We start from the raw sequence: 16,302 nt of genomic DNA on the forward strand, positions 1-16,302 counted from the left end.
GTCTTTCAATGTCGTGTCCCACACCTTCCCTTTCCCTCCCTCACCCTGGTCTGGTGGCACTGTGGCCACTGCTGGGCCCCTGCAGCATCCGGCCTGCACTGCACACAGGCAGCATCCCCAGGCAGTGGGGATGTGGCTGATGACCCTGGTGGGGCTGTGCCAGCCCTGGTGTCTACATGGTGTGGATGGCACCCATGTGCATCTTGGGGGTCCCCTGCACAGTCCCCCCCCTGCCATCTTCACTGTGCTGCACACCCTAACAGGTACCCACTGTGCACCCTGACCCCTGTACCCAGGACCCCAGAGTGGGAGGGGGTACGAGGTGACCCTTCACATGTGCATGGAGAGCCAGGAGGTGTCTGAGGACTTGAGCACCATCAGTGTGCACAGGACGGAGTGCAAGGAGCACCTTGAAGGATGCAGGAGGTGCCAAGGCCCCCCTAGGGGGCAGCCAGATGCCTGCCAGAGTGAACGTGGCTTGCAGTGCAAGGGGCACACAGGGAGGGGTGCCCGGGGGGTGCCCACCAGGGATGCACAGTCTCTGGGGTACAGGGGGGTTCCCCTGGAGGGCTGTGGGGGCAGTGAGGGTGACCAGAGAAGTGCTCACTGGGACACACAGTCACTGGGGTTGCTCAGCCTGGAGGAAAGGAGGCTGGGGGGAGACCTCCTGCCACTCTCCAGCTCCCTGCAAAGGAAGTTGGAGCCACATGTGGGTTGGTCTCTTCTCCCAAGGAAGAAGGGACAGAACAGGAGGAAACAGCCTCAAAGTGCCTCAGGGAAGGTTTGGGTTTGACATTAGAAGAAACTTCACTGAAAGGGTTCTCAGCAACTTGGAACGTGCTCCCCAGGGAGGTGGCTGAATCCCTCTGCCTGGTATTTCAGGCTGGCAGAGGTGCAACGCTGAGGGATGTGCTTTAGCACCAGCCTGGGCAGAGCTAGAGAAGGGTTGCACTTAAAGATCTTAATGGTCTTCTGCCATCCAAACTATTCCATAACTCCATAGCCATGGTTCCATGACTCTATAGCTCCATGACCCAATGGCTCCATGACCCAACGGTTCCATGGCTCCATGACCCAATGGCTCCATGACCCAATGGCTCCATGACCCAACGGTTCCATGGCTCCATGACCCAATGGCTCCACGACCCAATGGCTCCATGACTCCGTGACCCAATGGCTCCATGACCCAATGGCTCCATGACCCAATGGCTCCATGACCCAATGGCTCCATGACCCCGTGGCTCCATGACTCCGTGACCCAATGGCTTCATGACCCAATGGCTCCATGACCCAATGGCTCCATGACCCAATGGCTCCATGACCCCGTGGCTCCATGACTCCGTGACCCAGTGGCTCCCTGTCCCCATGGCTCCATGGCCTCACCGCTCCCCGCGGCTGCCTCCCGTCCGCTCCTTCCTCCGCGCTCGGGGCGCAGGTGCGCGGCGGAGCCGGCAGGGGGCGCGGCTCCGCGCAGCGGCGCGCAGGGCCCGCGGCGCTGGGAGGCGGAGGAAATGCAGGCGAGTTCCGCCGAGGCGGGAGCCATTACCCGCCGCCGCCGCCGGAGCTGAGCCCCCCTCCGAGCCCGGCCCCTCCGCCGACCGGCCCTCCCCCCCCCCCTCCCCTTCCCTCTCCCCGCTTCTTCCCTCCCCTCCCCTCCCCTTCGCACGCCCGGCCCGGCACAGGTAGGCGCCGCCGCCCCTGCCCCGGGGGGTGCTGAGGAAGGGCGGGTTGAGGGGGGGGAAAGGCCTACGGCCGGGGCCCGCTGCCCGGTGCCTGCCCCCGGCCACCCCCCCGGCTCCAGCCCCGGCTCCTTTGTCCCCGGTGCCCGGCGGAAGCCGAACAAAAGCCGCCCGCGGACGGCCCCGGCCCTGCCCCCGGGGGTGCCGCCGGGAGCCGGTTCCCCCCCCGGGCATCACGGCCTGGGAGCGGGGCGGGAGGAGGAGGAGCTGCTCGGGCGAGGGCTTGAGCTGGCCCCGGCAGGGGTCCTGCCGGAGATGCTGAGCGCGGCCGAGGACTTTGCGGTGGGGCTGGGGGCTGAGGGGGTCGGCAGGGCCGAGGGAAGCTCCATGGCCAAGAGCCTGCCCGGCCCCGGCCCCGGCCCCGGCGGCTTCGCCATCGGCGCAGGAGCTGCGCTGTGCCGGGGCTGTGCCGGGGCTGTGCCGGGGCTGTGCCGGGGCTGTGCCGGGGCTGTGCCGGGGCTGTGCCGGGGGCTCGAGGCGCACAGCAGGAGCTCGGGAAGCGCAGCACGGCCCCGCTCTGTGCCACGGCCCCGCTGTGTGCCACGGCCCCGCTCTGAGCCACGGCCCCGCTGTGTGCCACGGCCCCGCTCTGTGCCACGGCCCCGCTCTGAGCCACGGCCCCGCTCTGTGCCACGGCCCCGCTCTGTGCCACGGCCCCGGGGCTCTCGCTGGGGTCGAGCTGCCTCCAGGGTCTGTGATGTGCCTTGGTCCTTGCTGTAGCCCTGAGGCCCTTGTCCGAGCTCGCGGTGCTCAGCGTGGCCAAGGCTTCCGCCATGCTCTAGAGGCACTTGCTGTTGTCGTGGTGTTTGCCATGGCACCAAGGGCCTCATGGGAGCTCGAGGTGCTCACCAAGACCAAAGCCTCCTCTCAGGACTCACCCCTGGCCCTGGCACTCACCATGGCCCCAAGGTCCTCGGCGGGAGCTTGATGTAGTCACTGTGCCTGAGGCCTTCTGTGGTACCTTGGCCATGGCCTTGAGGTGCTTGCCATGGCCACAGACTTCACCATGGCTCCAGGGTCCTCACCAGGAACCTTAGCTGCTCGCTGGGCTCCTGCTGCTCTCAGCACCCCGAGGCTTTGCCGATGCATCTTGACCACAGTCTGCACCTTGGCCTTGAGATGCTCTTCTTGCTCAGTGCCTTTGCCACAGCCCCTAGGTCTGTCCTGCGGCCAAGGTCTGTGTCACAGTGCTGGGGCCCTTGCTGCCAGCCTCACCGCGGCCGAGGCCTTCACCGCAGCCCTGAGACCCCCTCTGCCACAGCGCTGAGGTGCTTGCCATCACCAAGGTCCTTGCTGTGGCCATGAGGTGCTGACCATGGCCAGCGCTCTCCATAGCCCAGAGGCAATGGCTGTGGCCCTGCTGTGGTGCCGGGGTGCTTGCCAAGGCTGTGCCCTGGAGGCACTCACCGTGCCACCAGAGGTGCTCCCCATCGCTGCTGTCGTGGCCATGAGGCCTTGAGGCACCCTCCACCACCCTCAGCCTGGCCCCGAGGTGCTCCTCAGCACCCTGGGTGTGGCCCCGAGGCACTTGCCACAGCTGAGGGGCTCACCACGGCCCCTCACCGCGTGCCCGTGGCTCCCACCGCTGTCACTGTGACCACGACCCTCTCCGCGGCCCCCGTGGCAGCTGGCTGGGGGCCCCGGGTTCCTCTAGGTGGGAGGGGGCCAGGGGCCCTCGCTGTCACCCCACGCCGCCGCCACCCACTGCTGCCCTTTCCTTTTCTCCCCTCCCAGGTGCTCTCGAGCTGGGGCGAGGGGATGAGGTGCCCCCGTGCCGCGTGGTGTGCCGGAGCGGCTCTTTAGATCCTCCCCGGCCCAAGCCTCCCCTGCCATGGATGCCTCGGGGGCTCTTGCTTCGGCTCCCTCCTCCGCGGCTCCCTCGGGCTCCCGCAGCCCCATGTTCCCCCCAGGAGCCGACAGAGAGGAGTGGGGACCGAGGTTCAATTGTGCCCCTTCCACCTCTGCCGCAGCCTCGCAGGCGATGCCAGCGTCTGGCCGGAAGAGGAAGGCCAACTTCTCCAATGACGAGACCGAGACGCTGGTCTGGAATGTGGTGCGGCACTTCAGCGCCCTGTACGGGTCCGAGGCGCTGCGGGCGCACCCCGTGCGGCGGAAGCAGCTCTGGACCCAGATCCAAAGCCGCGTCAACTTCCTGGGCTACACCGAGCGCTCCATCGACGACCTCAAGCACAAGTGGCGCGACCTGCGCCTGGACGTCAAGAAGAAGATCACCTCCAAGAAGCACCTGCCGGTGAACCGCGCCGGCGGGCCGCTCCACAAGCCGCGCCTCACGCCCCTCGAGAAGATGGTGGCTTCCACCTTCCTGCAGGCCAGCCACGACTCGGAGCCCGAGATCATCTTGGACCCAGGTCAGTGCCGCTGGCTCCCTGGGGACAGCTCCGGCTGCGTCCCCCCGCCGTGGGCTGCCAGTGACGGCTGGCGTGGTGGCGTCGCCGGGCTGCGCCTCCCCTGGGCTCTGCCAGGCCTTCGCGTTCGCTGCTTGGATCTGGAGGTTAGGAGGAAATTCTTCGCAGTGAGGCTGGGGAGACCCTGGCACAGGTTGCCCAGGGAGGTGTCCCAGGCCAGGCTGGATGAGGCCTTGGGCAGCCTGGGCTGGTGGAGGTGTCCCTGCCCATGGCAGGGGGCTGGAACTGGAGGAGCTTTAAGGTCCCTTCCCACCCAAACCATTCTGTGAATCTGAGAGTCACGGAAGGAGACTTTGAGGTTTTCCTCTGGGAAGTGGTTTGTGTCTGAGCAGCAAACCACCGAGGCTGGAAGCTGCATGCCCTGGAATTAACAATCCAGTGTGGAAGTAACCTGGGACTGAGGGGAACACCTCAGACTTGGTGGGACAGAGTCTCTTTTGGGTCTTGCCGGCCACCATCCGAAGGCAGCTGGTCCAGGACGGCACAGGATTTTGTTTCTCCTGTTCCTTTGGGGATCAGTGCCCTCCATGGTCACCTGAGGGCAGAGGGAGTGAGAGCAGCTGCTTCAGGGGAAACTCACAGTGTCCTGCAGTGGGGGATCTTGGTGGGCGCTCTGCCTCTGACCCCTCTGTCACCTGCAGAGCAAACCTTGTGTCTCTTACTGGTCCTGCTCGTGGTAACTCAGATGTGTGAGAGGTGCTCAAGAGGAAGACACCAGTGAAAGACTCAGCCTCACAGCAGTCCTGAGCTGGGCCTATGGGTGCACCCCAACTGGGCTTTGCTCCTGCTCAGAGGCAAACATCCTCCCCAGCCCTTTCCTTTCCGTGAGGGGGACATGTCTGGCTGCTCCCTGTCCCCGGAGGACACCAGGGTTAGTTGTTCTGGCTCCCTCCTCTGCGCTTGGCTCCTCAGGTTCCAGTGGGGCCAGGTGGGCAGTGTGGGGCCCAGGTTCAGGCTTGGCTTTGTCGCTGAACTGGATGTCTGCAGAGTGGGCTGAAAGAAAATGTCATGGGGGAAGAAGGGAATCTTGGGGGATGTTTAGGGGTTGCCAGGAAAGAGGCCTGAGGGGACAGCTAGGGGATGCCAAGGAAGACGACTTGGGGACATCTTAGGAGATAGCAAGGAAGAGGTCCTGGGGGATATTTAGGGGTGGGGGAAGGTTCAGGGTGGTGCTGAGGGTGAGCAGTTGGGCTGGCCAGCCATGCTGGAGGAGTGTCTGCACTGCAATGTCACCATGTCCCCCACACAGCCTACAGATTCCCCTGGGACCCTTCCCTTGGGGGGACCCTTCCCAGGCAGGCTGGTGAGCTGCCGGCACAGGGGCAGCGGTGCCTGAGGCCGGGTTCTTTGTGTCCCACAGACCTGTTCTTCCCCGGTGCCACCAAGCAGTCCTTCATGCACCTGCAGCCCGGCGTCAGCCACCCCAGCATCTACATCGACACCAACGGGCAGCCCTCGGCGCTGCCGGATGTGGAGGGCTCGGCGGTGCCGCGGCTGGCGGTGCAGAGCCCTGACCCTGCTGCCGTCTGCGAGTACAGCCGCGGGGAAGGGCAGAGCAGCTCAGGTAGGGCTGCGGCGGTGCAGGGAGGGCCTGGGGGCCTGGATGCAGCATGGAGGATGGGAGTTGGCGGTTTGCTGCCAAGAAGCCGATCCTGGCGCAGCACCGTGCTGCGGTGCGGCTGGATGTGGCCCTGGGGGTAGCAGTGCGGGGTAGAAACCGAGAAGAGAGGTTTCATGGAGTCACAGAATCAGTGTGGCTGGAGGAGACCCTTCAGGTCACAGAGTCCAACCCTTACCCCAGCACTGCCAGGGCACCACCAAACCATGGCCCTCAGCAGCACATCTCTAAGGCTCTGAAGCCCTTCCAGGGCTGGGGACTGCACCACTGCCCTGGGCGGCCTGGGCCAGGCCTGGACAATACTCATGAGGAAGAAATTGTTCCTCATGTCCAACCCCTGGGGCACCTTGAGGCCATTTCCTCTGGTCCTGTCACTTGTTCCGTGGGAGAAGAGACCAAGCCCCACCTGGCTCCAGCCTCCTTTCAGGGAGTTTGGGAGAGCCAGAAGGTCTCCTCCCCTCAGCCTCCTTTTCTTCAGGCTGAACCCCAGGTTCCCCAGCTGCTCCTCACCAGACTGGAGCCCTGCACCTGCCCAGCCCATGCCACCATGTCCTGCTCTGCCAGTCCCAAAGGGCTGCAGGTGCCCAGCTGGGAACCTGGAGCACAGGTCCATGGCTCTCAAGGGTCGTCCTGTGGTGGGAGAAGGTGACAAATCCAAGGGGAGGCAAAGGCCATGGCTGTCCCTGCCCCACACGGGGAGCTGGGGAGCGTGAGGGCTGCGCAGACAGGGGATGGTGGCCTGCTGTGTCCCTCGGGTGAGCATGAGTGGGACTCTGATGTCGTGGGGCGACGAGGGGCTGGGGCAGCGGCTGGGTCTCACCAGAGGACTTCTCTTCCAGCCGAGCCGGGCGCGGAGCTGCGCACGCCAGAGGTGTCGGCCGTTTCCCCGTCCCTGCGGAACGACTCCCTCGTGTCCTACGCCTCCATGTCCGAGGAGGAGGAGCGGGAAGGCCGCGAGGGGGAGAGGGGCCACGGCGCGGCCGCGGGGGTGCAGCCCGGGCCCGAAGCCCCCGCGTCGGCGGAGGAAGACCTGAAACTGTCGCGCCAGGCCATGCTGATCCGCCGCTGCAGCTCCCAGGGCTCCGTCACCTCCCTGCCCGAGGACCCTCTCAACCCTGTGGACGCTCACTCGGACTGGGGCCACGAGGGGGTGTCCGACCTGCCCGCCCTGGGCCGCGGGCTCGACTCCTCGCACCCTGAGGAGCATGCGGGGGGCTCAGGCCCCGAGATGGGGGCTTTGCCCAGGGTACTGATGGGGCCCGCCTGGGAGAAGCCTTCAGCAGAGGAGGAGCCCCCGGCCCGCTCCCCGCTGCACGGAGCCCTGACCGAGGAGTCGCTGCCCTCCTCTGCCTCCCCCCCAGGAGATGCCCCCAGCGCCCCCGGCCCACCCCGGGGCCTGGGCTGCTCCCGCCTGCGGGAGGATCACCGCCGGGAGAGCTGGAGGACTAACATCCATCACCTGCTGGACCTGGAGGAGCAGTGGGACCAGCTGTACCACCAGGAGCTGGCCATGTGGCAGGAGGAGCGTGCCACCCAGCGCGAGGAGAGGGCCCGCGACCGCGAGCTGCAGTTCCGCCTGCTGGGCGTCCTGACGGACATCCGCGACGAGCTGCGCTACCTGCGCCAGGAGCGCGCCAGCGCGCGCCAGAGCCCCGCGCCGCCGCCCCCCGACCCGCGCCCGGACCCCAGCCCGCTCCTCGAGCAGCCCAAGGCCGAGCCCGCCTTTCCCGAGCCTCAGGCTGGCACTGCCAACTGGGCAGAGACCGCCGTGCCCGGCCGAAGCCCCTTTGGAAACCGGGGCCGGGGTCGGCGTCGGGGCCGGCCGCGCGGTTCCGCCTCCCGACACAGACGACTCTTCCTCGCCAACAGCTAGGGACGGGCAGGGACTGCCAAGGACACGGCGTGCCCACTGCCCTCCCGGTACCTGCTGTGGGTGCCAGGCTGTGGGCGGAGGGACGTGCACGTAGGAAACGTTGTCCGTGGGTCGTGGTGTGCCCGAGCCAGCTCGGTGCCTGCCTGGCCGGCACACCTGGACCCCCCCGTGAGCGTGGGGAAGGCACAGGCGGGCACGGGCGACCGACTCTGGGCACACGTGTGCCCAGGGCAGGGTTAGAGCTGTACACACGCGTGTGTAAGGCTGGGCGAGCTCCGGGGAGGCCTGGCTGTGCCCGTGGCCATGCCTCTGCCACGGCAGGGCCCGTGAGCGAGCGGGGCACAGGCGTGTGGCCGCGGGGCCGCGGGACAGCGCTAGTCGAGTAGGATTGCTACCTTGGGGGGGACACGGGAGGAGGGAGGGGGGTTAGGACACTTAGTCGCTGACGTGCGAACCTTTTATGCAAATCATTTAATGACCTAATTTGCATATAACCATAAACCTCTGTTAAAAAAAAATGCTGAAAAACCCACAAAAAAAATCCCCCCAGAAAAACCCCAAACAGCTCAGAAAGGCTCTGCGTGTGCGTGCCCCGGCACGGCTCCAGCCTGTGCTCCTGCCCCGCTGGTGTCCGCAGCGTCACCGGCACCAGGCGGCCCTGGGCTTGGCTCCACCCCTGCTGCCGCCCAGCCTGCTTGGCTTGGACGCTGAGCAGGGTCCCCAGGGAGTCTGCAGTGTCCCTGAGCACTGTGGCGTTCCCCAAGCAGCGTCCAAGGGTCCCAGGACACGTGCAGTGTCCCCAGCAGTGTGCAGTGTCCCCAGCAGTGTGCAGTGCCCCCAGGGGGCATGCAGTGTCCCCAGCAGTGTGCAGTGTCCCCAGCAGTGTGCAGTGCCCCCAGGGGGCATGCAGTGTCCCCAGCAGTGTGCTGTCCCCCAGCATCTGCAGTGTCCCCAGGAGCTCCAGCCGCAGCCCACCTGGAGGGGACAGCACACCTGAAAGCCCCACCCTGAGCTGCTGTCCCACTCCCTGCCAACCATAGCACCTGAGACCCATGGCCACATTCCTGCTGGGTGGCAGCTTGTCACCCAGGTGGGACAGGGCAGGTGGGAGGTGTGGGGGTCTTTGTGCAGCCCAACCAGAGCAAGGCCACCACAGCTGGTGACACCAGGAGTCCTGGCAGCTCCTGCAACCAATTCCATGGTCCCACTCACACTGCTGTGTGTCCCACGGTGGCTCTCCCAGCCCCATCCCTCAGCTCTCGGCTGCCTTCCTGGGTGCCAGACTCTGGGGATGGGGTTAGGAGCTGGGGGGAGATAAAGGGATGCTGAGGGGGGCAGATTGGGGACCACAGTGAGGAGATGGAACCCCACAATCCCACTGTCCCATGGTGACTCCCTCAGCCCATCCCCAAGATTGCTGCTGCCTTTCTGGGTGCAGAGCCCTGGGGATAGGAGCAGCAGAGAGATGGGAGGACTTTGGGGTTAGACTGGGGACCCCAGGGTGCCACTGCCCCACGCCCCACGGCGATTCCCTCTGCTCACAGGCACTGCCGCTGCCTTCCTGAGCACAGGATCCTGGCCGTGGGGCTAGGAACTGGAGGGAGGTGGAGAGACCCCAGGGGGGAGATTGGGGACCCCAATGGGGAGATGCAGCCCAGCACAACTTTATTCTGTATCGTATGGTCCATACAAAACGACACCCCAAGCACTGTACAGAGCAGGACGGCGTGGGGCGAGCTGGGGGGGCAGTAAAAATAAGCGGGGGGGGGGTGGCAAGGAGCAGAGCAGCAGGCTTGGGGAGGTGGCAGCAGGGGCTGGAAAAATGCCTGGTGGGGGGGCTGCTCCCCACCCCGTGCAGCAAGATTGTCTGGTGGAGAGAGCGGCGGAAGGGCTGAAGAGCGTCCGTCCGTGGCGGGGGGACAGCCCTGGGCTGGGGCAGGGGGCGCCTCTATTTGGTAGGAAGCTGCGTGGCCGGCGCCTGCCCCCGTCCCAGGTTCGGGGGCCGGGGCGGGTCTCAGTCCGCAACCGGCTATCCGCTAGTCCCCGGGGGGCATAATACCGGGAGGGGGCAGCGGCGGGGGTCCCGCCTCGGCCCCGTGGACCCGCTGGTGATCCTTGAGGGACTCCTTGTAGCGGAAGCTGCGCCCGCAGGCCGGGCACTGGTAGGGCCTCTCGCCGGTGTGGATGCGTTGGTGCTTGAGCAGGTTCTGCTTGCGGATGAAGCTCTTGCCGCAGGCGGCGCAGGCGAAGGGGCGCTCGCCGGTGTGCAGCCGCTGGTGGTTCTGCAGGTGCTCCTTGCGGCTGTAGCACTTGCCGCACTCGGAGCACTTGTAGGGCCGCTCGCCGCGGTGGATCATCTGGTGCCGCACCAGCCCCGAGTGGCAGTTGAAGCTCTTGCCGCACTCCGCGCAGGGGTAGGGCCGCTCGGCCGCGTGGCTGCGCTGGTGGATCCGCAGGCTCTTCTTGCCGCTGAAGCTCTTCCCGCACTCGGCGCAGCCGTGCGGACGCTCCTCGGTGGGGCCCGGCGTGGCGCTGGGCACCCCCGCGGGCTCGGCCCCGGGGCCCGGCTCTGGCGCCGGAGCTTTGGCCAGTCTGTGCTGCGCCGGCATGGCCACGGCCGTCGGCACCGCCGCCGCCGGTCCCTCGGGGTTCCCGAAGCCCGCTCCCGGGAAGAGCAGCTCCCCGGAGCCCCCTGGCAAACCCACCTCCTCGGGGGGCTCGGCGTGGGGGCACCGCTCCTCCGTCTTCACCAGCATCCCCTCGCTGGCTGCAGGGGAGAGAACCAGTCAAGAGAATTGGTTTAGTTGGGAACAGCCTTTCCAGATCATGGAGCCATGGCTGGGGCTGAACCATGGCCCTCAGCACCACATCTCTGCAGCTTCGAAACCCCTCCAGGGATGGGGACTGAACCACCTCCCTGGGCACCTTGGGACAGTGTTTCAGAACCCTTTCAGGGAAGAATTTTCTTCTAATGTCCAACCTGAACCTCCCCTGGGGCACCTTCAGGCCATTTCCTCTTGTCCTATCACTTGTTCCTTGGGAGACCAACCCCCACCTGGCTCCAGCCAGGTCAAGAGCCAGAAGGTCTCCTCTCAGCCTCCTCTCCTCCAGGCTCAACATCCCCAGGTCCCTCAGCTGCTCCTCCCCAGCCCTGTTCTCCAGACCCTTTGTTGCCCTTCTCTGGGCCTGCTCCAGCTCCTCGATGTCCTTCATGGAGCGAGAGGCCCCAAAATGAACCCTTCACCAGCTTCACTACCCCTCTCTGGACTGGCCCTTCTCAGAAAGGCTTTGGCCAACACCTGCCAGAGACACTGCAGGGCCGTCCCCCTGCCCCAGCCCAGCCTGGATGGGTCCTCTCCGCACCCCAGCCCCACGGTGCCAGCCCCACGGTGCCAGCCCCAGCATCGCTCACCAGGCCCAGGACCTGTCAGCATCTCCCTGTCGGGCAGCTCCCAGGGCTCGCGGACGCAGGGCTCCTCCTCCTGCTTGATCCAGGACAGGAAGTCGTGCGCCGTGATCAGGGCATCCGCACCTGCAGGGGGCAGGGACAGGCGCTCAGCGGAGCGGGGCCGCGCCGCACCGGGAGGCGGCGGGCAGGAGTGTGGCACAGCTCACCTGCGCAGGGGTCAGCTGGCAGTGCCCGCTCCTCCGCAAACTGCTGCTCCCCCACGAAGGCCACCTCCTGCTTGATGCGGGACAGGATGTCGGAGGTGGAGATCAGCGACTCTGCTCGTGGGGAGAGGCTTGGTCAGGGCCAGGATGTGGCCGCCTGGCACAGCCCACGGCCAGCTCGCCGCGGGGTGTGGCAGCCGCGGGGGACACCCCTGTCCCGCAGCAGTTGTGGAGCATCAAACACCCCCAGGGCAGCTGTGGGGATGTGTGACCCTGGAACAGCCCGAGGGGATGAGGCAACCACGGCACAGCCCTGGGGGACTGAAGCACAGCTCCTGGGGACAGGTGAGCATAGCACAGCCCTTGGGGATGGGTGAGCATGGCACAGCCCATGGGCTCTGACACGGCATGGTGGCAGGAGGGACACACAGACCTTCCAGCAACAGCTGCCCAAGAGCCCCAGCACACCAGGGGCCTTTCTGGGGTCATTTGTGGTGGGCCCTAGTCATATAACCCCAAAACTGGGCCCTGGGAGGGGGCTCAGAGTACTGGGGAAGGCACAAGGATATGCCTGAGCTGGGGAACAGAAGGGTGGGGAAAACACAGCATGGCAGTGGGGAGGGGGGCACCCAGCACTGCACTGGTGCCCACCCAGTGCCTCACCCGCACAGGTGTCCGGTGGCAGCTCCCTCTGCTCCAGCTCCCTCTGCTCGGGGACACAGGGGCCCTCCCCACGCTCGCTGCGGGGCTGCACCTCGCTTCTGGAGAGGGCACCATCTGCAAAGGGAGACAGCACAGCTGGCACCAGTGCTGTGCCCACACATCCCTCCCCAGCACCCAGGGGCTGCCAGACCCTGGCATCAACCCTGGAGGAGAACCTGCTGAAATTCAGCAGGACCTGCAAGCTGGAGATCGGCACAGACGCTCAGGCCGCGGCTTTTGGGAGACAAGGACGTGCTCCCTGCGGCCAGGTGGCACCGGCTGCCCCACGCGGCAGCACCGGCACAGCACGTCGCACCCCGTGGCACGAGCCACGCAGGGTTCCCTCCGGAACAGGAGGTCCCAGGGCCACAGTGTGGGCCACCGCCACCCGCCCACGGGGGAGCAGGGCACGGACGGGGAGGTGCAGCCATCGGCCCATGCCACCAGGGAGAGGGCGAAAGGGCTCTTTACCCAGGGAGATCAAGGACTCGTAGTTCTCCTTCACCAGGTTATTGTACAGCTCCTTCTGCCACTCCTCCAGGTTCTTCCACTCCTCCGCCGAGAAGTAGACAGCGATGTCAACGAACGTCACCGGCACCTGCGGGGACAGGCCCCTGGCAGCTCAGCCTCCCCGGGGAGCCGAGGCTCCCCCTGCAAGCCCCCCGGCCCCCCTGGGAGTCATTACCTTGGGGACCTCACCGCGGGGGCCGGGGGGCAGCCGCAGCACCCAGAAGTTCCTGTTCTTGAGGAGGTTCTCCACGTTCTCCAGGCGCCGCTGCAGCAGCCCGTACTCCTGGATCAGGGTGCCCAGCACTGCCCACTTGCTCTCCAGCTGGTTCCCGAACTCCATGGCTGTCTTCTCGCAGTCCAGGAGCTTCTTCTCGGCCGTGCCGGATCGCCCCTCCAGGCTGAGCAGGCGTGTGGCCAGCAGGTCGATCTTCCTCTCCATGGCCTGCACCGTGGCCACCACGGTCCAGAGCGAGGCCTCGGCGGAGTGGAGCTGTGCCTCCCGCACGTGTGCGCGCTCGGGCAGCAGCGGCGGCTGCAGCGGCATCAGGTGCGGGGCCTCCACGTTCCACTCCTGCACCTGAACCGTGGGGAGCGCCTGGGTGGGAGGCAGCCCAGGGTCACCCACTCTGGGGCATGCCCAGAGCCCCTGTGGCAAGTGCCACTCGCCCTGATCTGAGAGCCTTTGGCCGCCATCGCCACCTGCCACCCCACGCCAGGGATGCCCAGGTGTGATGCCCATAGTCCTCCCAGCCCCGGGTACCACTGAGGAACCACCCTCTCAGCACCACCACCGTGCCCACCCCATGCCAGCTACTCGGCCTGGCAGCATCTGGCCCCTGGGACAGTTGGTGCTGCCCAGACAAGGAAGGAGCTGCTGGTGCCCACTCTGAGCTCCTGAAGGGGACAAGGCAGGTGAGTGCCACAGGCCCAAGGGCATGACCAGGATGAAGAGGGTCCAGCAGTGCCACTGGGCAGGACATGCTGGACTGGGGAGGAATTGTGGTGCAGGCATGGTGGCCACGGGGCCAGTGCTGATCACTGTCCTCTGGAAGACACTGCCCAGCAGCAGGCAGGTGACCACGCCATGGGGGCAACCCCCACCTTGGCACCCCATACCCCCTACCCCTTGTAGGACCCCACCAGCAGGATGGGGTGGGGCCACGTGGGTAGGGAGCAGCTGGGGGCACAGGGCACCTGCACGAGGGGGCCCTGGGGACATCCTGGGCACACACAGGGCCAGTCTGCATCATAGGTGCCCAGTGCAGCCCAGGGCTGGAGCCTGCACAGAGCACCGTGGGGACACAGGGACACGCCAGGGCAGCGGAGCCTGGGCACACCCCAGGGGCACTGCGGCCATCCCGGGGCAGAGGTGCCTGGGGCCGTGCCAGGGGCACTGTGGCCATCCCGGGGCAGCACTGCCTGGTCACATCCTGACGGCACAGGGACATCCTGGGGGCACCAGGACATCCCAGGTCAGCGGTGCCCAGCCACATCCAAGGGCCATGGGGGCATCCTGGGTCAGTAGTGCCCGGTCACATCTCGGGGACGAGGGGACACGCCGGGGGCACCGGGACATCCCGGCTCAGCGGTGCCCGGTGCCAGCCCGGGGACGCAGGGACGTCGCAGGTCAAGTCCCCCCGGGGCAGCTCGGGGATGGAGGGCGCAGAGGGTCTCCGGGGGTCCCGGTCGGAGGGTGCCGGGGGGGGGCAGGGGCACCGCGGGAGGTCCCGGCCGGGGCGCACGGGCCGGCCCGGGGCGGCGGCGGGGAGCGGCGGGCGGGGCGGCTCCGCCTCCGGTTACCGGTCCCGGTGTCCCCCCCCCCGGGCCTGGCCGGGCCGCGCTTACCTGGGCGGGCGCCCACTCGGCCATGGCCCCGCGGTGCTGGGCCGGGCCCCGGTGGCTGGGGCCGGGCCGCGGCGGGGAGAGCGCGGAGCGGAGCGGGGCCGCGCTGCCGCCCTCCGCAGCGCCGGGGCTGGGACCGGGAGCGGGAGCGGGGCCGCTGTCGGTAGCTGCGCGCTGCGGGCCGGGCCCCGCCGCCCCGCCGAGGAGCCAGGGGCAGCCGGGGAATTGCATCCGCCTCCTCCGGGCTCGGCGGCGGCAGGCGGGGGGAGCGGCGGAGCGCGGAGCGCGGAGCAGTGCCGCCTACCGGCACCGGCAGCCCGGCCGCCCCGCCACGGCACCGGCACCGCCCCGCCGCGGCACCGGCAGCGACCGGACACCGCCACCGGCAGCCCCGCCACCGGCTTTGCCGATGCCCCGCCACCGGCAGCTCCCCGCCAGCGGCAGCCACGACCCAGCTGCCACCGGGCACGGCCACGGGCATCGGCACTGGCGTCGGCACTGGGATGAGATTAGGGGCAGCCTGGCATGGGCACTGCTACCAGCCCAGAACGGACACCAGGATCGACCTAGCACGGGCATGGGCATCGGTGCCAGCACTGGCATCAGGATCGACCTAGCACGGGCACCCGCATCAGCACTGGCACCAGCACTGGCACCAGCATCAGCCCAGCACTGGCACAGGCACTGGGGCTGGTCTCAGCATGACCATCGGCACCAGCAGCACCGGTGTGGGCACCGGCACCAGTAACAAGCCCATTAGCAGTGTCAGAACTGGTATTGGCACTGGCACAATGGCCCTGACACAATGGCCCTGGCACAGACATTGGCACTAGCATCAGCATGGCCATTGGTACCAGCACCAATTGTGGCACTGGCACAGGCAGCAGTACCGGTCGGCAGCATCAGCACCAGGGGTGGCACTGGCATCGGCATTGCCACCAGCACCAAGCCCTGGCACTGACACTGGCATCATGGGCACCAGCATCACCATCAGTCTCAGCACCGAGCCCAGGCCCTGGCACCAGCATCAGCCCCCAGCCCCAGTGTCACCAGCCCCGAGCCCAGGGGGTGTCCCAAGCCCCCGCGGTGCCACTCAGCCCCGCGGCCCTGCTGGCTACCTGCGGGTCCCAGTCCTGCACAGGAAGGAGTCAGGGCTTGGGGGGGTCTCACCGCCACCCCGGGACCCTTCGGTCCTACCGATACGGTGCTGGTGCCGGGGGGAGCCCAAGGAGTTCGCCACGGCTCCGCCTGCACCTCCCCGCACCCAGGCTCGGCTCAGGCGGCGCCGCCGGAGCGCGACCCAGGCTGCGGCAGCGGGACCGGGACCGGGACCGGGACCGGGAGTGTTACCGGGCGGCGCGGCGGAAGGCCGAGCGGACATTCCGCTGGAGGCTCTGCTCCCGTGAATCCGCCCCGGTCCCCACGGCCCAGCGCCCCGGCGGTGTCCGGCAGCCCTCGGGGCCGGGCCGGGGCAGTTGGCGCCCAGCAGGTCCCAGGGGCTGGCGGCGTCCCCTGGGACCCCAAAGGTGGCAGCTGCCGGGGGGCTGCGGGAGCCCCACGGGGGCAGCCCAAAGCTGGGGCGGCAGCTCGGGGCAGGGCTCATTCCCACCGGGGAGGGGATGGGAAAGGGAGAGGCAACATGAAAACTGAGCCTGTGTGGGTGCACAGAGCTGCCCCCTGCCCAGCACTGCCTGCTCCATCCCCACCCCAGGGCAGCTGGGGCCCACCTGGATCCCACCCAGATGTGCTGGGATTCCCCTGGATCTGAGGTGCTGGAAACCATCTGGACCTGAGGGGTGCTGGGATTCACCTGGATCCCTGAGGAGCTGGGATTCAGCAGCATCCCTGCGGTGCTGGGGCTCACTTGGAGCCCAAACAGGGGTGCTGGGGCTCAGGTGCAGCATCCTGGTCTTGCTTCTGCTGTTCAGAGGGGGCTTTTGTCACTGCTGCCCCTGGCACGGTGACACAGAGCAGGGAGAG

The 16,302-nt window shown here is 67.3% G+C and overlaps 2 protein-coding genes across 2 annotated transcripts in view; one reads left to right on the forward strand and one right to left on the reverse strand.

Annotated features, from left to right (window-relative positions):
• LOC137445005 (uncharacterized) overlaps positions 1-14,562 on the reverse strand; it is a 38,378-nt gene extending 23,816 nt beyond the window's left edge. The window contains exons 1-16 of the mRNA XM_068146408.1: positions 14,326-14,562; positions 12,656-13,075; positions 12,442-12,568; positions 11,932-12,045; positions 11,272-11,382; positions 11,069-11,188; positions 9,694-10,423; positions 9,371-9,393; positions 7,172-8,051; positions 6,703-6,979; positions 5,608-5,856; positions 3,985-4,245; positions 3,594-3,860; positions 3,303-3,389; positions 2,223-2,517; positions 1,384-1,495 (exon numbers count right to left, since the gene is read on the reverse strand). Coding sequence (XP_068002509.1) covers positions 1,384-1,495; positions 2,223-2,517; positions 3,303-3,389; positions 3,594-3,860; positions 3,985-4,245; positions 5,608-5,856; positions 6,703-6,979; positions 7,172-8,051; positions 9,371-9,393; positions 9,694-10,423; positions 11,069-11,188; positions 11,272-11,382; positions 11,932-12,045; positions 12,442-12,568; positions 12,656-13,075; positions 14,326-14,553 — 4,301 coding nt within the window. The 5' untranslated portion in view covers positions 14,554-14,562. The remainder of the gene's footprint in view (positions 1-1,383; positions 1,496-2,222; positions 2,518-3,302; positions 3,390-3,593; positions 3,861-3,984; positions 4,246-5,607; positions 5,857-6,702; positions 6,980-7,171; positions 8,052-9,370; positions 9,394-9,693; positions 10,424-11,068; positions 11,189-11,271; positions 11,383-11,931; positions 12,046-12,441; positions 12,569-12,655; positions 13,076-14,325) is intronic.
• Positions 1,516-8,271, forward strand: LOC137444785 (uncharacterized). Its single transcript, XM_068145766.1, has 4 exons — positions 1,516-1,682; positions 3,474-4,108; positions 5,526-5,729; positions 6,623-8,271. Exons 2-4 carry the CDS (start codon positions 3,571-3,573, stop codon positions 7,654-7,656), a joined length of 1,776 nt encoding a protein of 591 aa, XP_068001867.1. The 5' UTR covers positions 1,516-1,682; positions 3,474-3,570; the 3' UTR covers positions 7,657-8,271.
• Positions 14,563-16,302: the final 1,740 nt, after the last annotated feature.

This window comes from Melanerpes formicivorus, unplaced genomic scaffold (genome assembly GCF_026170545.1).
Source record: "Melanerpes formicivorus ecotype bairdi unplaced genomic scaffold, bMelFor1.0.p_v2 SCAF_13, whole genome shotgun sequence".
Classification (NCBI taxonomy): Eukaryota; Metazoa; Chordata; class Aves; order Piciformes; family Picidae; genus Melanerpes; species Melanerpes formicivorus.